General features: G+C 47.5%; 1 protein-coding gene across 2 annotated transcripts in view; it reads left to right on the top strand.

The window, feature by feature from the left end:
* Nucleotides 1–26150, top strand: part of Mtp (microsomal triacylglycerol transfer protein) — a 74085-nt gene that overhangs the window by 39719 nt on the left and 8216 nt on the right. For both annotated transcript variants that reach the window (XM_084589673.1, XM_084589675.1), the window contains 13 exons: nucleotides 3723–3950; nucleotides 4321–4434; nucleotides 4650–4795; nucleotides 5424–5512; nucleotides 5919–5989; nucleotides 6375–6535; nucleotides 7652–7814; nucleotides 8218–8331; nucleotides 9625–9837; nucleotides 14408–14619; nucleotides 15540–15637; nucleotides 15704–15825; nucleotides 21125–21328. In XM_084589673.1, coding sequence (XP_084445799.1) covers nucleotides 3723–3950; nucleotides 4321–4434; nucleotides 4650–4795; nucleotides 5424–5512; nucleotides 5919–5989; nucleotides 6375–6535; nucleotides 7652–7814; nucleotides 8218–8331; nucleotides 9625–9837; nucleotides 14408–14619; nucleotides 15540–15637; nucleotides 15704–15825; nucleotides 21125–21328 — 1935 coding nt within the window. The remainder of the gene's footprint in view (nucleotides 1–3722; nucleotides 3951–4320; nucleotides 4435–4649; nucleotides 4796–5423; nucleotides 5513–5918; nucleotides 5990–6374; nucleotides 6536–7651; nucleotides 7815–8217; nucleotides 8332–9624; nucleotides 9838–14407; nucleotides 14620–15539; nucleotides 15638–15703; nucleotides 15826–21124; nucleotides 21329–26150) is intronic.

Genomic DNA, 26150 nt, shown 5'->3' on the forward strand with positions numbered 1-26150 from the left:
TCCGATAAAGAAAGCCTCACGTGTATCGTTTTTCCAAGCCCTAAAGAAAGCCCGCGAAATGCAAAAAATACCACGTGACTGGCGCATCCGGGCGCCACGATTGTGGTGCTCTTAATCGTGGCCCGAGTGAACGAAATCAGCTGCGGCCGTGACTCGACAGCCCAGTCCCTGCGGCAGGCTGATATGTTGGCGTTGGTTGCGGCCGGCGCGGTGAGCTTGCATCGTCACGCTCTTGCATCGTCACATATCGGCCTGCCGCTGAGTGGTGTCGCGGAGCCAATTCCGCAGCTGATTTCGTTCACTGAAAGCCAGATTGAGAGCAGCACAATCGTGGCGCACAAATGCGCCAGTCACGTGATATTTTTTGTATTTCGCGGGCTTTCTTTAAGGCTAGATAAAACGATACACGTGAGGCTTTCTTTATCGGAAATAGATGGAATGGGGGTTTTAGAAGATACTCTCCAACTCTGCAAATCACTTTTGTTGTCTAAAGGCAATAGTTAGTAAATTAGATAAATTATCTTAAATACTAATTAGTTAAATGCAAAACAAGAAATTTCCTGTGGTGCACCAATTGGCTGGTAGCTGCATACAGGGGGTTTTTCTGGCCTATCTCAAACGTTCCATTTTTTAACCCTTGGCTAAACTTAGCTTGGACACCCTGTATATTATGACAGTGGCCGCCCAGACGGCTGCATAACCGTGCATGAAGGCACTGTATAGCTATGTCTAACTTTGCGTATTTTCAATTAATAGCAACATCTATTTGTGGTTGTGAAAACGCTTGGGAAACCTTGTTTACTTTCCGCTTTCCATGCCTACGGCTTTGGTCTATATGGTGGCGACCCCTTAAGTGCACACTGCGTACTAAATTCATGATAGTGCATCTGCTACCCCGTACAATTCTTTTATTGAGGTCGCGTTGATGTTGTTCTCAACAAACTCAACCCCTTGAATTTGCGTTGGACCAAGGAATGGTCGATAGACCGCTGGGGCAGCGTTGAATTTCAACGGAAAACTGGCCACCATGCTCGAGTTGGCCATTCTCAACGCCATTTCTAGTGTTTTCCCCCTTGAATCCATGTTGATATTATTTGGCTGATGCAAAGGGAGTATCTTCTGCGAAAAAAATTCTTATTTATGCATTCGGTGAGCTGCCGACTTCCGATGCAGTTATCGGGGCGTTCACACTTTAATGCTGGAGCCTATCCTTGAGCGTGTCCTGCCAATACCAAGTCGTGGGGGGATCTAAGTACATGCACACACACCACGATATTGCACCGTCGTTTCAGCGAGCACTAAAAAAAAATTCGTGAAAATAGTGGGCTCGAAAGAGAAAGAAAATATTTGCAATAACAAACTCTCGTCCATGACGGACAAAATTTTATGCAGAACTCTTCTACCTATACAATTAATGAATTACATTTTACTCACTCAAGTTTTAATTATCGCGGCTGGCTGGGTGATGATTCCAAATAAGGAGTTCGAAGCCGCTGACAAGACGATGTAATATCAGCTTTTTAAACGAAGAAAAGCTCATTTCTTAGAGGGCCAATGAAAGCTATTTACTAAAATTATAAAACGCGCAATAGCAATAGGTATCCCAACAATCTTCACCGCAACGTAAAAAAAATAATATAAAAAATAGGTTAAGCTAACTTCTTTAGCACCGAACATATGGGCGATTTAATGTTATGCTCTTCTTCTCCCCCCTCAACTCAACCCACGAAGGCGTGCAAGAAAAAAAGAAGTAGCGACGGTGCGTCAGTGGGGAGGTTTGCGGTTTGCGCGCGGGGATATCCAACAGGGTAGTTAAGCGGGCGAGTTGGTGATACATCATCCAAAAAAACAGCGCGAACAAGCGGGGACGACAGGAAGAAACAACAGGAACAAGCGCTGAAGGTTAGGGTACGTAACAGAGCCCGTAGTACTAGAAATGAAATTCAACAGGATAGCTAAGCGGGCGAGTTGGTGATACATCATTCCTTGTTCCTGTTGTTTCGTCCTGTCGTCCCCGTTTGTTCGCGCTGTTTTTTTGGATGATGTATCACCAACTCGCCCGCTTAACTATCCTGTTGAATTTCATTTCTAGTACTACGGGCTCTGTTACGTACCCTAACCCTTCAGCGCTTGTTCCTGTTGTTTCTTCCTGTCGTCCCCGTTTGTTCGCGCTGTTTTTTTTTTTTTTTTTTTTTTTTTTTTTTTTTTTTTGATGCGCGGGGATATGTCGCCCAAGTCGGTTGCGAGCGGCCGCCAGGAACAATTAAAATAATATTTGTAAATTATCGGCCAGGCGTAAAGCTTTCAAATTTGACTGGAATGCTAGCTCACAAGGACCTCCTCTAAGGATGTTTTTGCATTAGAATTTTGCCCCAAGTAACATTGCAAGGGCCCGTTAAGGGGCTGCAGCGCGCGAAATTCCAGTGCTCTTTTTCTGTACGAAACAGAAACCGAGCTTAGGAGAAGCACAGAAAGCTCCGTAGAGACGCGACACTCGGGGATGACGTCGTTCAGTGGTTACAGAGCTCAATTCGAACACCACGAACTCGACGCCATATACTGCATCCGTTTGCTTCGCACAGCCTGGTGCAAGGGAAAAGCCAATCGTTGCTAGCTACTTGGTCGTTATTTTTGAGAGCGACGGAGCGAAATTAAGATTGCGATATATCACAATACGGCGGAAAGTCGAATTGTTTGCCGTAGTCACCGCAGCACGTCATCAGCAAACGTCGCGTTTAATTCCGATTCTCCTGCGCGCCTCTTGCGTTCAGTTTCGGTTTCGTGCAGAAAAAAAGAAAGCGTCAGATTTGCTGGTACTGCATGTTTTTAGCAAATATGTTTTTATTCATTTCAAAAATTGATATATGACATCATCTTGCCCACAGCTTCGAACTCCCCGGACTAACCACCCAACTGCGGTCATTAAATTTTAATTAGAAAATTTCAGTTTAATTACGTGTATAAAAGAAGGATTCCGCAGCGAATTGCATTTTGAGCAATTTTTGAAAGTATTCTCTGGAAGGCCCGTTATATATTACTTACTTACACACATACAACCGCACGTTGCAAGGCTTGCGGCAGTTTGGCGCATGCCAGCTATAATAAAGAATAACTGAGAGTGTAATGCTTTTTGCGCATGAGCTGAATCTCATGTTCTTCAATATATATAGGTCAGTAAGGGCGTCCTAATGTGTGCAGGTAGTGAACTTCCGGTTAGTAAAGTTAAATCAATCATTCTTGGGGGTAGTTAATTATTTTATGGGCAGCACAATTAATAAGGTTAATACTTGGCGTCGTGTTAGTTTACCTTTATTTCGTTCTCGACAATAAATGCAAAGCCATTATAGTAAAAGCCGTTTGGTGTTCCACAGAGTACCGGCTCAAAACGTTTTCTCGCCTATTTCGCGTAACGTGTGATTTGTGTTGTATTGGTTGTATGCTGTCCTTTATACCTTAATACATTTAACGCAGTGGCTCTTTCAAAACTCCCTAGAAGGATTCATTTTAACGTTTTAGCTCGTGCACTTACGAGTGTAAATTTACCATTGATATACCCGGTATGTGTATATACTATAGAGAGGCGCGCAACTTCAGCTGACTACTCAATATATTTCGGGTTGACTCCGCACAAACTGACCAAGGGGACGTGTCACCCCGCGAAAAGGGTTCATGTCGACGTACACACCCATAGACGCCTTTCAGCATAAATGTCCTGCGTTCAGCTTTCGCAGGTGCACCTGACCGTGGTGCCGGCGGACGCGCCCGAAAGCGGCCGCGGCGAGCATGCGTCGCAGTGGGACGCAGCCTCGCAGCTACCGCTCTACGTGCTCCAGCAGAGTAACGAGATCGTCAAAGTCTGGTCGCACAAAGAGTCGCCCACCAGCGTCAATATCAAGAAGGCCGTCGCCAGCATGCTGCAGTACCAGCTCACGCCTGAGGACAAGCAGCAGGTCTGTCCACAAGCGAGCACTGAGAGGGGTTTTCCTTGCCTTGTGTGATGGATAAGCTATGTCATTCCGCATAACCTGTTTTAAAGCGCATACTAAAGCGCATACTAAAATTTCCGAAAGAGATCACGGGCTCTCTCACCCTGCGCGAATCGCACCCAGTGCGGTTCACTAATGGCGCAGATCGGGTCGAGTGACAGGTGTCAACCTAATCCACGCCCTTAATTAGAACTAATAATAAACGGGACTCGTCCCTTCTGGACTTGCCGTGAGCGCACTTCACCTATACTCGCTGCTGAATTTCGATGGCGCTTCTGTGTTCCTTAGTGGCACTTTGTGTGGATCTGAGTTTTCGCCCTTTGCACCATTCTAGGTTGACGTGTCCGGTCGGTGCTCGGTGTCGTTCAAGACGGAGCGTAACACCATTACGAAGCAAAAGACTTTGTGTACGCACCCCGACAAGACGCAGTACTTCAACCCTAATCACGTACGTATAACCCGCACCGTAAGGACTTTCTTCACTGGCTCCCAACGAACAGCTCCGCATTCAGCTGCTTTGCATACAGTTCAGTGAGCGAATCAAGTATAGATTACTGGCACGGCAGGCAGCTTCTTTTAGTCGTTGCTGTTCGCATAAAGGCTTATTTGTGGCGTATACAGTTGGCTGGTAACCGAAAGTATTTCATTTCTTCTACTTTCCAGATCCAGTCCCCAACTATACTAACCAAATCGACGTCACTGTATGAACTACTGCCCGATATGACAGCTCCGAAAAGTGTGCACATCAGCGAAAAATCCCAAATGTATGTCAACATTGTGAAAGAAGCCAGCATCCTAGTAAAAGCAGAGTGAGTACACGTACGAATTTCCTGGGCTGGATAAACGTTGTCAATGCCGTCTGACCAGCGCCACGAGTCTTTTTTTTTTTTTTTTTCTTGCTTTCCGCTCCTGGGTAAAGTGAATCGGTAAAACACATACTCACTCACATATTCGCGCAGGCCAACTCACCAACTGCAGGTGAGTTGATGTGCTGATGTAGCTAAGGACATTTACGAGGTGTGGATGGGAATCAGGCTAACTTGAATTGGCAGGCGGGCCTGAATATGTTCCTGGAGCTTACAGAGCATGTAATCGAGTCAGTTTCATAATTTAGTTTTAGAAAAGTAATTCATGCCCTTTGTGCCGCCAACAACTTGAAATAAACGAAGAATATCACGACAGGAACGTGTAACAACGCAGTCTGTAAGCTTTCGCTTTTTTTTCTTTTTGTTCAGGTGTACTGTCATGAATGCATGCGTGCAGTGACTGCTCCATCTAATCGTTACCTGTACGAATGGTGACGTCCCATTGCGAGGAGATGAATAAGTGGGCGCGAGATGCAGAGCCTGACGTCCCGTGTTCATTAAGTGGCGGATGAAAGTTGTTTTACGCGTTTACCGTCACTCTAGTTTGGCCTCATTTTTTTTTTTTCTCCAGGCACAGCTACAAACTAGAGTCCACTTCATCGTCCGGCCAGACGTTTACCGCTGCAACAGAAGCGGAAGTCATCCAGAAGCTTACCGCTGGTAAGTTCATTCGCCCGCGTTCGCTGCTGCGGAGAGTGTTTGCTGGACGGAATATTGTTTTAGTTTCTATCAGCAGCCAACATACAAGGCTTCTAGCAATAATTTGAGCGGGCCGAAAAAAAAATTGTTACGCAGCCGCAGGAACCTTCTTCCTGACAGCATAGCGCAATGGACGATATATATACCGAGGCCCCAACGAATCTAGTTGCTGTCGAACTTCGAACGTAAATCTATTATAAGCTCAGATGGCAATGATTCCCCATGTGTATTCTGCGTCCAGTACTGCTATTGTTTTCGCCAGCAAGCAGTGTATAGTGGGAAAATGCTAATCTTTTGTGACCAACATATGCAACCTTTGAAAAGACGCTTACTTCTAGCATTGTTCTGCTTTTTTTTTTTTTTTTAGGTCAGAAGCTGACGGAAGACACCATAGTCGCAAGGCCGGAGCCAAAGAAGTGCACCAAAAACTGCAAGTCTGTATGTGAAAAACAAGCTAGCGATACGAATCTGAAGTGACGAGTGACTGGCGTCTCAAGACCGGCTCAGAAACATGCGAGAACAGGCCTTACACAGTGTCGAAGAAACTAATGAAAGTGTTTCCTTAACTGAATCTTAAGACGAGCGTTTAAGATTATAAATGCTGGTAGAGCCCACGGGATTAGTGCGGTCGTGTCTCGTTTTGGAAGGCTTACGAGATTTGGCTCAGCAAATTAACTGACGCCCTCCAGGGGAAGGCGAGGACGCGACGAGATGGCCAGGCAGGCGGCGCGTTCTTCGCATGCTTTTGAACGACGTTGTCCGATGTGATGTAACGTTTGCGCGGCGACTATATTGAGCAGTGCGCACCCCTTTGCCGCCGCAGCTGGCCGATAACGTCAAGTTGTTCGAGTCGAATCTCCGCGCGAAGAACCTGGCGACGCTCAAGTCCGCCGTGTCGTTCCTGAGGCTGCTGGAGAGCTTCCGGGAGGCCTCTGAGAAGGAGGTGCACGCGGTTCTCAAGAGCAGCAAGAACAAGAACATCACGTGCGTAGACCACTCTGCCAAAGTGCACTGTGTGAAGCTTCCGCATGAAGTGTTCAAACTGTGTCAAGAAACGTGACCACACTTTAAAGAGGCGCCGTACGTAGAGATAATTTTATAGCAGGCCATAGAGGAAATAAGTTGTAAATACGCTAAAAAAATATCTACTGGGGCTTTGCAGGATTTCAAGGCCTAAGCAGGCAAAGTGAACCAGTGGGCTTTAAACTGTTATGAAGGAAACGAAAGTAATGTTCGCGGGTAGGGTCCCACAGACTTAAATGAGAAATTAGATATTTCAAGTTAAAATGTAAGGGAATACAGTCAGGCCAAGTAACTGCTGTCGCTGATCACAAGAAAAAAAAAAAAACGAAGGGGCTAAGAATGGAAAAGGTTGCATTTGGGCACGTATTGTGTTGCAGTTAAATGCAGCGGTAAGGAAACTTATACTTCGCCTCACAAGCTGTTTGCAGCACTTCGAAAGGCTGGGGCGACATGGGCGAATCAGGATCATGCGCACTACAATAGGGAATTCTGGTCCTACTCTCCTCGTGGCCCCCGTATTTGTGGGGGCGACAACAGGAGCACAATTATCCATTGTAGTGCGCGGGGGCGAGAGGCACTTAGGAGCAAAGTTACGTGCTATAGTGAGCGTGATCCTGAATGGGCCAGGACTCCCTTGCCTTTCGCAGTGCTGCAAACATCTTGTGAGACTAAGTATAGAGTGGGAAGAGGTAGAAAACAAACTATAGTTATTCGTGTCCAAGCATCAGTGGGAAAGAACAGCAAATACCCGACGGCTCGTGAGCCGTCGGGTATCTGGAACAGAGTGGATTCCGAAGGCGGAAAACATAGCCATGCGTGTGTGTGTGTGTGTGTGTGGGGGGGGGGGGGATGCGATCGGGAGATTTGCTGACAGGGTTAATTAGTGATGGAAAGGGCTTTTGTCCTGCAGTGCACACAACACTTAGGTGGTTGATTGCGATAAAAACTCATTTGAAATAAATTAGCTTTTGCAATAAATAAGTAGCTGCTCATTTGGCGCACTCTGCTAGCTCGAGGGCGCACAGAGCTGTTCGGTTGGTCTCTAGAACGGCGTCTCGCTGCTTCTCTCCAACACAGGCCTCAGTTGCTGGACTTGGCGGCGGCGACGCAGACCGTGGCATCGGTCAAGGCGGCGCTAAAATTCCTCAACTTCAACTCCGACAGCGATCTTGCCGAGCGCTTCCTCGTGGGCCTGTTGGCCGCGTCCCACCCGAGTCCTGCTATCATAACCGAAATACTGGTCAGTCAGCGTGCACCTGCCACCTTACACTGGCTGCTCTGTCCACTGATATCTTCAGTTCTCTTTGTCTCGTTTTGAGAACTCAGTTCACGTTCGTTAAAGTCACGTGAGAGTTGTTTTCTAGCGCAAACTTGCTCGTAGAATATTCCTTTATTGTTTGCGGAATGCGTGGCAGTATACTTTTACTGCGCATATGTACTTCATTTATGTCAGAAACATCGACCCAGCAAAACGGGCCCAGATGCATATATTGACGCGTGTAGTACGTTGCATGCATCAGCTGCTTGCTGTGTAGGCACATTGCTTGTGGACTGCGACGCATAAGCGTGTGTTTGTGTTCTGCGTCCTTCAACTTATTTTAGTGCACAACACTCTTTTTCTTCCCGATATCGGGTCTTCGCAGGGAGTCTCCCAGAAGGACATCCGCAACCAGAAGAACAAGGCGTCCGCTGTGGCCACCCTCGGAGCCCTCGTCAGCGTTTACTGCAAGGGCCACCAAGGCTGTGAGAAAAACGAGGTGCGCATTCCCTACGCGTCGACATCGGAGCTGAATGTCACAACCGCCGCCGGACACCCGGACACAACCGGGTGTCCGGCGGCGGGTTTCGGATTTTTGTCTCAAATTTATCCAACGTGGCGAGAGCCCGGCTGCCGCGAGCGAAACCCGCCGCCGGACACCCACCGGTAAAATTGGGTACAAGCGTCCCCCGGCCCGGCGCCCGGCTCTTTCAGGGGTGTGCGTTTGGAAGAGGCTCTGCTAACCCTGCTGTGCTCCCTCGGGGGCTTAGTTTCGAACAACAACAAAAAAAAAAAAAAAAAAAAAAAAAAGGCCTAGTGGTTAGAGCGCCAGTCTCGGCTGCGGGAGGTGGTTCGAAACCCACCGCCGGACACCCACCGGTAAAAATGGGTACAAGCGTCCCCCGGCCTGGCGCTCGGCTTTTCCAGGGGTGTGCGTTTGGGACAAGCTTCGTAAACCCCGCTGCGCGCCCCTCCTCCGCAGTGGGCCCAAACCCAGTTTCGAACCTCGCAGCCTGCAAAGGTGGTTCTGTTTGTATTGCAAAGGTACTTCCTTTGAGCCTCACCTGAAGTGCTCCCTTAGAGCCTCAGCTGCAGCTGCAGCTGAGGCTCTAAGGGAGCACTTCAGGTGAGGCTCAAACTGTTTAACTCAACTGTTTAACTCGAGATCCAAGGGTCCATGGGCTCGATTCCCATTTCACAGCAACTGCTCGAGTTGGCAAGAGCTGTGAACTTGGCCATGTCATGCACTCTTGAGACGTCGCGCAACCCGCCGACCTGCCAGCTGCTGCGTGCCGCGGGCATACTCATGATTTTTAAGGATAACGCCGCTCTTTCTACAGGACGCGGTCACGTTAAAAACGAGTTTTGAGGAGAGCAGTGCCTGTAGGTCATTTGGTAGAAGTTTGAGGGTACGGGTGAAGAAGACTTCCATCCTCACTGACGTTCATTTTCTGTTTTAGCCGCAGAAATAGCGTGCTTAAGAAACCTTCATTGGGATCATAAGTACTTACTCTTTAGTGTCCAACGCCGTGCCTTATACTATATTCCTGCTGACTCCATCACCGTTAGTGGTGGTGTCTGCGTGGAACAGCTTGCCTGCTTTCTCCTTGACAGTTGTCGTGACCTCAGTTTTCACCTCTCGAGGCTGTCTCTAAACTAATTGCTGGGCAGTTCTCACTGTTTGCGCAGATGCCTGTATATATCTATATTACACACGCGGAGGAAATCATGCAGTGACTCCGTTTGTAGGGTCGAATATACAAAACATGAGCGTGTAGGTGTGCTCGCGCAGGCTGTGGGCGCGGCGCTCACGTTCCTAGAGGACAAGCTGCGCCACTGCAAGGAGGAGTCCTGCTGGCAGATGTACCTTCGCGGCCTGCAGAACGCGGCGCAGCCCTCCACGCTTCCTACGCTGCTCTTCGCCGTGCGCAAGGGAGGCAAGAAGGCAGTCCTCAGCGCGCTGCGCGCCATCAAGCAGGTCGGAAGCGAGCACTTCAACGACCAGGTGGGTGATCTAGCAAGACATATAAAAAACCGCGGAATGAAAAAAAGGCGCTACCGCGTTCTTAAGACGAAACTTGAGCGTCCCTTCAAACCGTGTACAACCTTGCTAAACCACGCAAAACCATGCTTATTAGATATTTCCCTCGCATAACTAAGTCATGCTGAAGCCCAGTCATATTTTCAACGGCCTTAGCATTCTTGAACCAAGCGTGGAGAATCGGATGCGGCTGGCCCATCATGCCGTGATGCGCACGCACTTTATTTGGAAGGTAGCAGAAAGGTGGATAAGAACACATGTTTTTCCTACTGCGGTGGGAAAAAGAAGCCTTCAGCGGCAGATGTGACGGGGGATCGGAGTTGTAGCGGTGTGCGCCTTGTGCTAACACCATGCAGCACTGATGCTCGCGTGTTCCTGGCTTTGATTCTTCTCTGACGCAACACAATTTAGCCCAATCAGTTTGATCTAAGCTTCTTTGGAGGCCGGTCGTTGATACCGTGCAATGCAGCCGATCATTTTCCGGTTGCTAAGTCATTTTCGCACGTAGCCGTTTCGTAGGCGCGCACGAATATTGGGAATTTTCGAACAGCGCGTCAAATACCATCTTATTCGCTTCTTCAAAGGGATCGTGTTCAAAATTATTCGAATAACATGTTATCAATATGTCGGATACTTTTCGACCTCTTAATGATACGAATATCGAATAAATCATGCGTGTAATTCTTATAGACAACTGTTTCAAATGTTTGTATGCTTCCAGCTTAGCGCATAGTTCAGAGGAAGCTGGCCTAGTCTGATGATTCCTTTCTGAATCGATTGCATGCTTGAATCTTAAACGCCATTCAGCCAGTGGTGGTGGGCAGAAATTCAAACGTGACATAGAATCGTTTGCACAATCATTTTATAATGCCGGCCCGGGGCCGCCTCTACACTCACGTGCATATTCAGCCTCCTTTTTTCCGTAATTAGCTGCCTCGCGTATTATTCTCTACTTGGCTGACATCTCGAATGTTCACGCATCGTACGACGATATCTTCTCTACGTAGCGGCGCCTATATCCTCTCGCAAGGCGAGTGGCGTCTTGTTAGCGCTTCGTGGCTAGCTTGTCCGAAGGCAACCTGCAGCGTTCCGAAGTGCTTCGAGATTGGTTTAACCGGGCAACCTGACCACCGAAGCTGCAACTTCGCTATGAGCCGTGCTATCCTACAGCGTTACAGGAACGCTGCGCTGTGCGTTGGTTCCAAAGCGAAACTGTACATTGTTCCAAGATTTTTTCTCCCCCTTTTTGTGGGGTCTGCACACAGCAAATGACGTGTACGCTGTGAAGAAGACAATGCTCAGCTGCGATGGAAGGTTGCTACTGGAGGCGAACTACATCACCGAAGTGAAGCGAGCTTTCTGCGGTGCAAATATTCAGATGCGTGCTACACGAACTAAGTGCAATGAACGCGTGCAATACTTATTTTCATTACTCTTGAGGAGCTGCAATGACGCAGGCAGCTTTAAGGTGCAAAACTCGGTAAGTTGTATATTGTGTGTTGAAATTCAGTATTTGTGAGAGTAAATCAGTCGAACATACCTTCACAGAAACGTGTTCCTGCGAGTTCATTTCGACACTTCCTAGTTTACGAATGCGCATGGTTCTACTGATATATTTCAATCCTCTATTCTTCGAAGCAGATAGCAGCGAGATTCCGCAGTGAATCATGCATACGGAAGGTGTGGCACTGCAAGCACGCGGCCACAAGTATTCATCCGGTGGATAAATGACGAATCATTAGCTACCTACAATGCCGGAGTCGGTCCTGGCAGCAGTTGCCGCGTTTATGTATACCGCGCTCATTTTACATAAAAAAAAAGAGCACTGCTGAATCTGCATTGGAGTAATGCAAAAGCACGTTTGTTGCTTAATTCACTTCTTGTTTACCCATTGTAGTCTTTAGTACTCTCAAAAAGCGCGCCAATCTCTTCTTATGCCCTTTTTCGGCTCTACTTCCGGTTGCAGGATATCACATCCTTGACGTAACATTAATTCACTTCTTGTTTACCCATTGTAGTCTTCGTACTTTTAAATTGCACGCCAATCCCTTCCTACGCCCTTTTTCGGCTCTACTTCCGGTTGCGTGACGTCACATCCTTGACGTCGCCTTAATTGACTGATTTAATTAACTATTTTAGTATTTGATACATTCAAATGTGCCACCATGTCATTGGCTAACGAGACCATTTCCACCTTAACTTTTACATTTTTTGCCTCAAATAATTACTTAATTACCTTATTGGCAAAATTAATTTTTCTGACACATTACATCAGCCTCTATCGATTGAAATCACTCATTAACCTTTACCACTTCTCAATTACTCAGAACTGCTGCGGACATTTATATTTTTCCCTGTAACTAATTACTTAATTAACTTATTGACCTAATTATTTTTTCGGACCCAATATTACGTCACCCTCTATTGATTGACACCACTCATTAACCTCTACCACTTCTCAATTACTCACAACTGCTTCTTTCGCATTAACAAAATAGGGACGTTAGGACAAAGCTTAAAAAAGGCAACAAAAGACAACATTACGTCACCCTCTATCTATTGACACCACTCATCAACCTCTACCACTTCTCAATTGCTCACAACTGCTTCTTTCGCATAAAAAAAAATGGGGGATCTAAGCGGCAACAGAAGACAGATACGCAGGACACAGCGCTAACTTTAGCACGGAAGCATATAAACAGAAGAAAGGGCTCCAATGAGGAAAAATAAAATGAGACTCATCGCACGCTCATGCCATGACCATCAAGGAATGCAATTTTTTTTCTGACAGGTTCACCGAGAAAGTTGCGACGCACAAAGCTGCATTCTTGCAAATCAAAAATGCTGCGATTATTTTGCATATCTCCCTGCCTCAGCAGTGCACTCTCCGAACAACGGCTAACAGGTTTTACGCGGGCAGTCATGGCAGCGTTCAGAGAACTTGCCCTTGCTATGCCACATTGCGCTTGAGTTCAGTCAGTCTTTCATTTATACATCTGCCAATATGCACTAAAACAAACAACAAAAAACAGCGAAAGGCATAAACGTATAACATGGCAGTAATGTATTAATATACTTACTCCACACGCCCCAATGGAGTTCACTGCTATAATTGAGATCACAAGTTATAGAGCCAAACCAGTAGTGCTTCGCTCTCTCGCACGATTTTTCGCTCTGTACAAATATCCACACAAGGAACAAATATTCATAAACATGTCTGACACACATGGTTGGCTCGGGTTTTTACAGCTATTCATATTCGGTTCAGTTTTGAAAAGCTTCAATTGTGCTGAACCCAACGTGAACTGTGCTGAACCCAATGTATGACGACAATCATCACCAAATCGAGACGCAGTGCTATACAAACGAGACCTTGTACAACACGGTCACCGCGGAGAGCATGTATGCATGTTTCACGCCATTAAACATGGGCTTCGAATACTGGCTCATTTGTCGTGCCCGTTTATCGTTAAGCTGCCCTTTGATAGCAGTTTTCTCTTTGTGTCTCGATTAAGCCATATCGTTCAAAACAGAGTGGTTGTTCGTTGGTCGAGTTTATTCACGAACCTCTAATCGCTGAAAGCGCAAGCTGCATTTATCGGCAGACATTCACGCGCGAGCCGGAAGTGCGCCCGAAGTCAGGTTACACCGGCTTTCCGGAGCAGCAGGAGATTGCCAGTTCCATACCTCTACCGCACATCACTCACCAAGCGCAAAGAACGTGTCCTCCGGAGAATTCAAACACCCTCTTCACTCTCGCGCTTCTCATTAAGTGTGCTGCACATCAGCGGAATGCAAAAGCATATCATGGGAATGTAGCAATGCCAGCTTTACAGATTATACAACCTCTTCCGAGCACGTAGGAAAGACCAGTTCCATCGTATGGAAAAGGTAGGTGGCCAACGGTCCTCCTAGTTCAAAAGGTACTGGCCAAGAATGGTTGCTCAGTTTGGAGGCCCACTTTCTGTACCCAAGGCTTCAATAAGAATTTTCTCTCTTCCTCTCAGAAAGCGTTCGGTTTTTATTAAACGAGGTTCCGCGAGTTCCCGGACTTGGTAGCGCTGACCGGGCGCATAAGTAGGATGAAAAGTTATTCTTGTGGCTTTAGATTTTGCTTTGTTTCGGATTTAGAGGTCTAAACGAGAGGCTGTCATTGAATGGAAAGTCGGTTGCCAAAAGCTAGAAAACAAATAAATGCTCACAAAAGTTAAGTAAAAAAAAAATGGAAAGGTTCAATGCACAAGCAACGGCGCCTGATTGTGAAGCTTGCGACAACCGAATGTTACGAAAGGGGGGGTCCTTAGCACATGTTGATATCTATTGGGGTTCCTCGAGGCAAGAACTTTGATACGGAAAGTTGAGCTAGTTGGTACATGATTGCAAATTACGAGCGCTGCGACGGAGAACAGCGCCTGTCCTTGTCATTACTCTCTCGTTGTTGTTCTCCGTCGCAGCGCTCGTAATTTGCAAGAACTTTGAGAACCCTTGGTTTAAGTGGATCGATGCTTGAGATCGTTTTACGTGGCCCCCGCAGGTGCTCGATGCTCTGCAGAAGGTGTACGGCCAAGTGGACCGCCGCCACGACTCGACAGCACGCGCTCTCGCTGCCGAGCTGATCTTCTCCAGCACCAGCGAGCGACACATCGAGCGCACGCTGGAGCTGCTGCCCAGGGTCGAAGCGCCCGAGCTGGCCACCTTCGTCGCCAGCAAGCTCTTCGAGCTGGTCGACCGAGCCGACAGCGGCAGGTATGCGCGCGCCGAATACGCGAAAGAACGTAAGGGGGGAGGCTTTTCTCACACGCTGTTTCCACGGTAGATGTCGCTTTGCCGATGTGTTGAGAACAGCCTTGTACACGTTGGAGAAAATAAATAACTGATTGCAATTACAATTACGCTATGGGGAATGTGATTAAAGTGGACAACTACAGCCCCTGAAAAGTAGCTAAACTGCAGAAAAGTAATAGATCACTATTGCGTTACTTTCCTTCTAAGCTTCATTGTCAAAGCACAAATTTATTCGGGCTTCACTAAACTAGAGCGGATTGCTTCATATTTTCAACAAGAGTTGTTTTCGAAGTTAATCTTGGCACGTTTCTTCGTCATGAGGTCAGCAACTAGACTGAATACTCTATATACGCTGCAGGGAAGAAAGCAGATAATGTACGTGCAGCAGCTCGTGTACAAAACGCTCTATCAGAAGTGCTGGTTTCAACAGGACCCTGCTTTTGCTCGTCTTCTTGAGATATATCCGCATCTCAGGCACCGTATTGAAACCGTCGAGGTTCGGTAAAGGAATATAAGTTATGGCATCATGTGACAGTGCGGGGTCTCTGCAGAGCGTGATATTTCTCGATCAGGAGTGGAACTCCGTCGGAGACGACTTCTCCGTGGTCGACAGGCGCGTAGGAACGGAATTTTTTAGCGCGCGCCATGTTGATTGCTTGGTCGCCCTTTCATAGTGCTACAAACAGCTCCTGAAACGGAGCATAGGTGGACGTCGCTTGCTCCGACTGATGTGAAGAGTGTAACTCGGCGTTTTGCCATCGCCCTCAAAGAAGTTTTTTTTTTCTTTTTTTTTTTTTTTTACACAAAAACGACTGCGGCAGTGCCCGGCTTTTTGTCCATTTGCTGACTTGTTCGGTGTCTTGGTGACATTTTACACGCAGGTCGTTTGCAGGGAAGGTACTCAGCAACAGTACATTTGGAAATTATTACAACCTGGCGCACTCTGGGTCCTCTGCCACTTTCACCAAGTACCTTACCAGTAAGTCCACTGACACCGCACAACCTCGGCAGGTATTGACTCGTTTGTTTTTTTTTTTTTTCGCAGAGGGAGAGGACCTCAACTCCACGTATGCAGTGAATATGGAGCTCATTCCTGGTGGACTACTCAAGGAGAGCTCCTTGGACGTCAATCTAGAAACTTCTGACGAAAGGCTAAACCTGATCTCTGTAAGCAACACACAGGCTGGAAGCGACTCAGTCTTATCATCTTTTACTTTTAGTTTGCTTTTAAGAAGTCACTTGGTCGAAGAGAGAAAGGGCTTCAGCTTGAAAATCATGGGGAAACTTGCCACACCACGCCCCATCGTTGCTTCATCATGGGTTTAACTTCGTCTTCATTACATGGCTGAGAAGTCACATAATAGCGTATGCCTGGTAGCTTTATTTTCCCCCAAGCCTCACACAGATCACTGCTTCTGCGGAGACTGTGTATGTGTTCCGGTTGGTTTTCTCTGTGTTTTGCTGACACGAAGGTAGCAGTGGAAAATGTCGGCATCGGTGCGTGAGAGAAAAGGAGATGTCCACTGCCCAACCACCTCCATCTGCCAAAAGCAGTGGAATAAGTGATGGCTAAATCAAATTCAGAGACGCACTGAGGAGGCGAACAGTGAAAGCAGCAACTGTTGTCGCAGGCTCGCAGCTTCGCCTTGTCAATTTTTATGATCGTCTCTCACTTTTTCTTCAACTTTTTCTCGCTCTTTTTTTTTTTTAGAGAGCAACAGACAATTTAACCCCTGCAGTAGTAGTCGTAAGCCATCACCCTCAGCCTTTCATTTTTTTTTTCGTATCTCTAGTTTACGCTCAGAAAGCAAACAACAATGCAGTTAACTGCGAAAATAGAAGTGCGATATTCAGGGTATAGGTTACGGTGCTTGCCGACCTTCTTCTAGATATGTATAGTTCGTCCTCTTGATCGGTTGCTTGCGAGCGAATATGTATCATCATCATCATCATCATCATCCTGACTATACCCACTGCAGGGCGAAGGCCTCTCCCATATTTCTCCACTTAACCCGGTTCTGTGCTAGCTGCATCCACTTGACCCGTGCGAACTTCTTAACCTCATCCGCCCACCTAACTTTCTGCCGCCCCCTGCTACGCTTTCCTTCCCTTGGAATCCAGTTTGTTACCCTCAGCGACCATCGGTTATCCTCTCTTCGCACTACATGTCCTGCCCATGTCCATTTCTTCTTCTTAATTTCCACTAGAATGTCGGTAACTTGAGTTATTTCTCTGACCCACTCTGCACGCTTCCTATCTCTTAATGTTACCCCTACCATTTTTCGTTCCATGTATCGACCTGGCCAAATCTCCGTCGTCTATCTCTCTATTCCCTCAATGATGGTCCGTGTGTCGCAAACGAGCACTGACTGGAGTCTGCGCCGCACTTCAGTTGGCACCCATATGCTTGTGTACTTTTTCATGGCCTTCAATGAAGCGTACGATTGAACTGTGGGCGATGGTGGCGATGTAAACTTTTTAATGCTCAGAAAGACAGTTTGGGAGTCTGAAAACCCAGCTATATGGTCGGTATTCTTAGTCTGGGATACTGCGCGATGAGGACCCGTCTCGCGCCTGCTTTAATGGAGCCCTTTGGACCTCCAGTGTGGAGCAGTTGAGGAGGGCAGTTTCCCATGTCTCTCGGGTAGGGGAATGGGGAAGAGGAAGACTCTGAACACGTGCCTACACGTGTAATAGATATCGCAGGTCTCTTCAGTGCGGGCAACGCCCATCGATGTGTGGATCAAAGTTTTTCAGTACGGCAGGACAGAGAAGAGTTCCTGTCAGCAAGCGCCACAGCGTTCACCCCTCCGCCTTATTCAGCCCCTTGGCAGGAGCCGGGTAGATACGGTGGTGGTTAGTAATGGTTTACGATTAAGACGGTTATCACAAACTATCGCCGGGCCTGTGAACATTATCTGGCAGGGGAAATATCACCTCTTGGCTCCCAAATTCTAAGAGGGGCTGCCGCCGATCCAACTAAAACAAGCGTCATATGGGCTCCTAGCCACCAGGGTGTACGAAGCAATGGGCCGCTCCCGCGGCCACCCTCGCGCTTAACACGTCGGGCTCCTCATCCTATGAGGAGAGCGTTCGAAAGCAGCCTATATCAACTTTTTCCTGTTATACAAGCAGTTTACAGCTATCGCCCTCAGCGGCAGTGTCGAATATGGAGGCGCCCTTCGACCTCTTCACGAAAGGTATCGCGATACTAAGAAGCCCGCATTCCTCATTACTACTTGTATCTTTAACGACAGTGTTTTGGAAAAGAGCGAACCACGCTTCGCATCTGTAAGCACCCAGTTAAATTCTAGCGCGTGAGACTGAAAAAAAAAAAAAAAATTGGAACTTCAATCATCCTTTCACCATGTTTCACGAGCGTTAGCCATCGGCCCGCAGACGCAGTCGCTGCTGTCGCTTCGATCTCGGCTCGCTTCCGCATTTAGTAAGTTTTCTGGCCGGATTTTACATTACGAACAAAATATTGATTATTTCGGAGCCGTCCATTATGAAAGCTCTTCTCTCTATCTTCTTTCAGTCCCTCCTTCCTATCCTCCCTTGGGGCGGGATTGAGGGGTCCACACAGAAGTGTGACAGATATATACTGCGCCAGGGCTCCCTGGACTACCGTCTCATCTCTTCCTCTCCACTGCAGCTGGCGCGCGGCATACTAAGGTTCATGGGAACTCGTATGGTTTCGGATGGCCAAGGTCATCGGTGCGAATCCCTAGCATACACTAGGCTCTGACTCAGCTAGTAATTTAGTGCTCCGTAGCACGCTTAATAGTTTGATACCACTCCGAACCTTCTGCGCCAAATAGGAAATCCACAAAAATGGTGGTGCTAAGTGGTCTGACCTCGATGGTTCACATATCGGAGCATATATAGCGGAACGAAAGCATAAAGCTGTATTGCGGTACCTGAGTGCCACTGATTTATCAGAATAACGCAAAAGTTGACGCTGAACTTTTACATTTACGGTGGTTGCATGGCTTATTTGACACACATCAGTTATCAGAAAAGCTCGGGTTTATTACAGACTATACCGCAGCGCACTCTTAGGTTCACTGTCTGAATCACGGTGTGCAGTCATTCCCGCTGTTCAAACACGTCCACAATTAGATACAACTCAAAAATGAAGCTGAAAATGCAGCCAGTGACGTCGGCTCATTGTTCTGTCGTCAACCACCTTGAGCCAGCTAGCGTGAAATCGCAGGTCGCTAGCCGAGACCCGATACGATTGACCCGCGAACTCATTGCATGAGGTCGGAGACATTGGTTGCAGGTTATTTTATTTATTTTTTTTTTTCAGGGGCGCTCACATACTGCATCTTTTTCGAGCTGTGTTCGAATAAAACGCCAGCAGTAACTAACGGGTGTTGCAATGCTAAACGCACTCCGTAAATTGTTTCTGTCGGTAAAACCGCTCGCTTATACGCGCTCATTAGGTCACACAGCATATAATCGTTTACCCTTTTTAATGCCAGTTTTATTGATGTACTTGTCTGATTCGATCAGAATTATTTCGAAATCTGCGTCGTCGACGCAAAAGAAGCGCTCTTTTACTAGTCACCGATACTGTATGCAGACGGCACGGATTTCTAATTAATTCTGATCGGTCAGGCAAGCACATCATCGAAACTGGTATTAAAACGATAGATGGTATAGTATACTGCGTGCTAAGTTTCCGCGCGAATAATCGAGCGGTGTAGCCGATAGAAGTGCTTTAGGGTCCGCGTTTAACGTTGCAACGATCGAAGTAGACCCAGCACAAGACGTGTCGACTATTCTGGGTGTCCCGCTGTTTGGCTTCTGGCCACGGCGCGTTTCGATAGCCGTTCAAGGTCACATTGTGTGGCTGCTTCCACTGCCCGGTTTGGCGACGCTAACGATCCACCACCCCATGAGTACTTGAAATGGTCTGCAGCAAGGCATCATCCAGGGCAAAATCGCGTTGCTCATTCGCGCAGGAACAGAGCAGGATCACTCAGAAAGTCGTGCCATGGTGATTCCGTTCAGTTGATTCTAAAGTGTTCTCAGGCTGCTGAAATAATTTTGAATTTCATCGTGGAATTTTGCAGTTCTTAGTGAGCAGACCGGAATGGGATATATATACGACCGCAACTGCATATACGTTCTGGCCCCGCGGCGGTTGCACAGCGGTTGGCGCTCGACTCCTGATCCCGAGGGCACGGGTTCTATCACATGTCGCGGCTGCCGCGTTTCAGTGGAGGCGAAACTCAAGTGCCACGCGATGTCAGTGTCTGTCCAAGAGCCTCAAGTGGTCGAAATTTCCGAAGCTCTTTAATACAGCGTCCCCCTTAGCGGATGTCAATTTGCGAAACAAACCCTATACCCATTGAGATACCAAAGAAGTGTTTAAAATCAAGGACAACACAGTAACGTATTTCTGTTATCTTTAATTTCCATGTTATATATGAAAATGAATGACATCATTAATACATGCCACCAGTTGGAGCCGAGCCCGCGATGTCTCCACTTCTGCTTTGTTGAAGGTCACCTCCTTAACTTGTGCCGAGCGCCAACCACTTTACGCGGTTTTCTTGATTCCCAAGCCCCCCCCCCCCCCCCCTTTTTTTTAATGGTATTGCTGACCAGACTGTCGCATTGAAGAAATAAGAGAATAGCGTAATCATGCAGTACATCTGAAATGGTAAGCAGCACAAAATGAAACGAATTTCGGTAGCGGGTTATATTGCAGTGTGCGCAGTATTTCGCCATGTCCATGACATCCCGATTTTTATTTTGTGTGCGTGGTTTTTTTTAGCGATTTTGGTACATCTACCCTTGTTAAATCTTTTTTGAGTGTGATGTGTCTTGATTTACAGGAAGCGCTTTTTAAGGCGAAAGCCTTTAATAGCTCATGCGGTCGTGGACGAAGTGTGTCCCGCTTTTGCGGCCTTCTGATTGGCCGAAGCGGGATGCGTCCCTACCATCTGTAATGCCACAAACGCGCGCCAAGGAACGCCACGAGACAGGAGCGATGGTGTACCGTCCAAACTCACATTTTCCGGAGAAAGTGGGATAGATACTGCGCCTTTCCTTTCCTGTAAACCAATTATAATTATATGGAGCACTGCAAGGAATGCCGACAAGAGGCTAACGATTGGAGGTAAATTATAGGATGGGAAGCGTAGGCTTTCGCCATTCTCCTCTTAAGAGACATCTTTCTTGATTTTATTAAAACCTATACACTTCCAACATTTGCTGTCGAATTATACGTAGAGGGGGCCGTTGCTCGCCATACTGCTTTTATGCGGCTTTTACCCTCTTTTCTCCTTGAGAACAAATATGAAGTTTCATTTGATTGTTCGGACGCAAGCATGACCGGCCTATGCAGGAGAAAGGAATGTGGCTGTAGTAACAAGCTTCAGAAGCCAGCAGCCCGGACACGCGGTCTGCATGAGCTGTTTGTCGAGTGGCGGCGGTTGTGCCTTTCCCACAGGTGGGCCTGTTCGCGGGCGGCCTGGATGGCCTGGCCGGTGGCGACGATTCTGGCAGCGGCGGCGGCGAGGAGGAGGCCACAGCCGGCATGCGGCTCAGCGTGCTGGGCTATGAACTACGCCCCTACGTATTCTTCGTGGGCACCTCAGAGCTCATGAGCCACGTCTGGTCCGGTACCGCCAGCGAGCCCACACCTGCGCTACAGGTGGGTCCGAAGGACGGCTTCGGAGAGCTTTTGAAACCGTGTTGTGGACACATGGAGGCTTTGTAGCTGAATTCCGCCTTACGCGGGTACGGGAGTGGGAAAGATGCTTTTTTTTTTCGGCTGAATTGTTGGAATTGTAATTATGAATTCCTCAGTCTTTATCTTGATTTATAAATGTAAATCAGACAGCCATACATGCATACATACATACACACATACATACATACATACATACACACATACATACATACATACATACATACATACATACATACATACATACATACATACATACATACATACATACATACATACATACATACATACATACATACATACATACATACATACATACATACATACGTTCGTACGTACGTACATACATACATACATACATACATACATACATACATACATACATACATACATACATACATACATACATACATACATACATACATACATACATACATACATACATACATACATACATACATACATACATACATACATACATACATACATACATACATACATACATACATACATACATACATACATACATACATACATACATACATACATACATACATACATACATACATACATACATACATACATACATACATACATACATACATACATACACACACACACACACACACACACACACACACACACACACACACATACATACATACATACATACATACATACATACATACATACATACATACATACATACATACATACATACATACATACATACATACATACATACATACATACATACATACATACATACATAATCCGCGTTCCGCCTTTATTAAGCATGCCACCTCTTCCAACTATGAATTGCGTCCTTCAGTAATTAAGTTGCCGAAGTAAAAATATATATTGTTTTTAACCAACATCGGCTCATTCTGTACATTATTTAGCTGCCGCACGCTTCTTGGGCAGCCCCGTCATGGACGTATACGCCTTTAAAAGGGTCGCGCGCACTCTATTCCGGACACGAGCAAGTTCATCTTGGTAAATCTGATAATACAGGAAAAATACTTCATTTTTCCGAGTCCTTTTTATTAATCCCATTATAATTGCTTACGCTTTTCAAAAGACACGTGGCTTGGTGCAGTGTTTCTTTTTATGGACTTAGACATATACAATATGTACTCACATCCGGCAAAAAGGTGTCGAGGAAGATGATGCAGCACGTTCTGCTTGTGCGCGAGCCCATTCGAACAACTCAGCATTAGGACCTGAAGCCGTGCGCTTGTTTCATCGTCCCCGCAATAGCAGTAACCCTGAAAGTCGTTTGCCTGCGTGCCCTCAACGGGAGATCAACTACCTTAAGGAGCAGCCATCGACAAGGCTGCGGACAGCCAGGAGCTGCCGACTTCATCCCTTCGGCGGACGCCGTCTTTCGGATGCTAGAGATACACCACAACGAATATGGACTCAGCTGGCCACAGAATGCCCACCCCTACGACTGGGCCCCTGATATCTTCCGTAGGTCAAGATTTCAGCCTGACAACGGACTCGGAATGCCAGAAAAAGCTGACCTCTACGTCATGGAGTGCGGCTTCTTCCAAAAGCCACGTTTCTGCCCCGGGGTCGAAGGAATCGGAGTGGGAGAGGAACCGGACCTCCAGGAAAAAGGATACGGCGTCTCACGAAGGCAAGGCTCGGCGGTACGAAGGCTCGGCGGGACGAGTGAGGACAACCTCCACGCTTTGCCGTTCACAGCCTTCCCGAGGGCAGGTTTCTGGATTGAGGTCAGCGGACGCGTCATCGACCTCGAAGGTGACTTTTTCGTCTCGACCATCGCCTTCTACTGGAAGGCAGAATTGCACCTTGGAGACTGTGGACTCGGCCTGGCGAAGGAAGTCCACATATACCACCCGGGCTGCAAAGTCTTCTGGAAGCGACATCCCCAAACCAACAGGCTCATCGTACGCAGGGAAGGCGACATCCTCTCATTGGAATCGCGCAGTTCCTGGCGGCTCTTATGGCTTAAGGACCAAGGCCCCTGCGAAGGTTACCTCCGCGCCGCGGTATGCCGTGTCTTCGGGTGCCGATTTTCAGACGCCGACGGCCTGGGGGTTGCAATGGAGACCGACTTTTTCTTCTCGGTCAGCGCCGTCCTTCCGAAGCCAGAATTACTCCCCGAGGTTGGGGCATTCGGTGTGCCACGAGAAATTTCCTTGTGTGCCTCGACAGGCGAAATCTTCTGGATGCCAGGAGCTAACCCTGAAGGCGACGGATCCGGCCTGTCTGAAAAAACCACCCTTCTCACCTCTGCTGGCGGAGCCTTCCGGAGGTCACGTTTCCGCTCCGAAAACGACCAACTCTGCGTACTCTGGGAAGACGACCTCCTCTCATCGTCCGACGTCTTCCGGAGACCAAGTTTCCATCATGAGGACAACAGACTCAGTGGACCAGTTGAAGCTAGCCACGGATTCTTCCGGAGGCGAGGTCTCCGAACTGATGGCAGCGGACTCTTTCTCTCCACAAATTCCGACTTCCACTCCTCCTCCAGAGTCTTCTGTTGGAGATCTGGATTATGCCTTGGAAACAAAAGATCCGACTTCCGAAAGCGAGCCAACGTACTCCTCGGTGTGGAGATTGTTATGGAGGCTACTAACCTTTCAAAAAACAGACTCAGAATGTCCAGAGAACGAGACTTCTTCCCATTAGAGCCCTGCGTCATCCGGAGACAAGGCTTTCGACCCAAAAGCAAAATACCAGGCGAGGAAGCCTCTCTTTTCGTCTTGAAGAGCTACTCACGGGGGCAACGTTGTTGGCCTGAAAACGAGAGACTCGGAGTCCTAAGCGACGCAGACCTCATTGTCTTGGCATGTGCAATCTTCCGGAGACCAGGTTTCTGGTATCAAAACAACGCACTCTGCGTGATGGAGGGAGCTAATTTTTTAGCCTTGGCAAGCGCTACCTTCTGGATGCCAAGATTTCATGCTGAAAAGGCGCCCGGCGCGCCACCTGAACTTTGTCTGCTCTCTTCGGCCAGCGAAATTTTCTTCGGTCAAGGATGCCGCCTCGAGGACGATGGATCCGGGCTTCCTAAGGAAGCCAACCTTTTAGGTTGTGGTGCCTTCCAGGGATCGCGTTTTCGCCCAGAAAATGACGAAATTTGCATTTCCGGAGATGGGAACCTCCTCTTATTTTCGTCCGGCGTCTTGCGGAGGTCAAGTATCGGGTCTAATGACAACGGGTGCGGCGGGACAAGGGAAGCCAACCACAACGTATTGGCATGCGGCATCTTCAAAACGCCAGTTGTCATTTCTGTAAACAACGAGCTCGCCATGATGAACTTAAGCCAGCCACGAAGCCTTGGCCAGTGCCGTCTCCTGGAGGCAAGGATCCTGCACTGGGGATAACAGATTAGACGTGCTGGTGGAACATGCCCCACATCAGCCGGTCTCCTTTTCGAAGCCAGGATTCTGCGGTAAAGATGACAGACCCCTCCAGCCGAAGGGAGGTGAGCTCCTCAACTCGGAATGCTGCGTGCTCCGGAGGCTGCGCTTACTGCCCCAACAACAATAGTCTGTGCATTGACGGGAAATGCACCTTCCTCACATTGAAGTCCGGCTTCTACCTTAGGCCACGTTTCCGTCTTGATGAAAGCGAACTCTTCGTGCAGGGCAAAGCCACCCTCCTAGCTCCACCATTCGACGTCTTCCAGATTCTTTGATCTCATTCTGAAGACATTGATTTCAGCGTGCATGTGTTGTCCGAGCACATGGTCTCTCGAACATGGACCCTTTCCGTCCAACCGACAAACCTTTGGAGAATCGAGACCACTGTCTCCTTCTAATTCTTACCTCTCAACACGGCGTTTTAGGGTCTTATGACAGCTGGTGCTATTCGTTCGTCAGCTGCTGCGGACAAAGCAGGCCAATGACTTTGCCAGTTAACTCGCTGAGTCGATTTGACAAGCCCTGAACCCGACGTAGTGCGCGCCCGCTGGCTGTGTTCGTCGCATGGACAAGCGCCAAGAAAGTTGTTCGGGTTACCGCAGTGTCTCGCGTTCCGCTGTGAACTCATTGTTGACCGACCATACCAAAAATCATTGCTACGTAAGGATTTTGGAAACAAAGAATGCACAATAAAGGGATCTGGTTGCAGTTCTTGGGATGTTCCGGCCATTACAGTCATTTTCAGGTACGTTTCTTTTTCGCGGTATTAGCGGCTAGCACATAACCCGGAATTTGATCTGTTCATTTTGAAGAAAATTAAATGAATGAACTTGAATGGAGGCACCATGTGGCCGGAATTCGATGCTCAGGCGGATGTCAGGAAATGTCAGGTCCGTCGATTACTCTGGCCCTAGCTCGTCGCCCATGTCGCCCGTGTGTAAAGCGGTATAGGGCCTCAACTCATCGGCTTGAGGAAGCGACCCGAATCAGGGTCAATAAGCAAACACCTTCTCCTGTTTCTGAGTAGCTCTCTTGCAGCCCATTTTGTGTCAAAGAAATCAATGCCTTTCTTCCTGTTTTACGTCCCTCCTCCACCAGCAATTCTGCTTGAACTTGAAATACTTGTCTGTGCGTTGTCAGGTGATGTAATCGAGGAGGTATATAAAATAAATGTACCCCACGCAATTCAAATAAGTTCGATAAATGAAGTTACTTCGATGGACAAGATTATATAAATCCGAATAAACACTGGTCTGACTCTTGAGTTACCATTTTATATTTTCTATGCAGGCTAGTAATCTGTTATTCTTTCACTGAATTAATCCAACTTAATTTATCCCTTGTGTTTGTAACATGTTGTTTAAAGCTGCGTACTTACTGGTTAGCTT

Source organism: Amblyomma maculatum, chromosome 1, assembly GCF_055883805.1.
Source record: "Amblyomma maculatum isolate TAMU_Amacu chromosome 1, ASM5588380v1, whole genome shotgun sequence".
In the NCBI taxonomy this organism is placed as follows: domain Eukaryota; kingdom Metazoa; phylum Arthropoda; class Arachnida; order Ixodida; family Ixodidae; genus Amblyomma; species Amblyomma maculatum.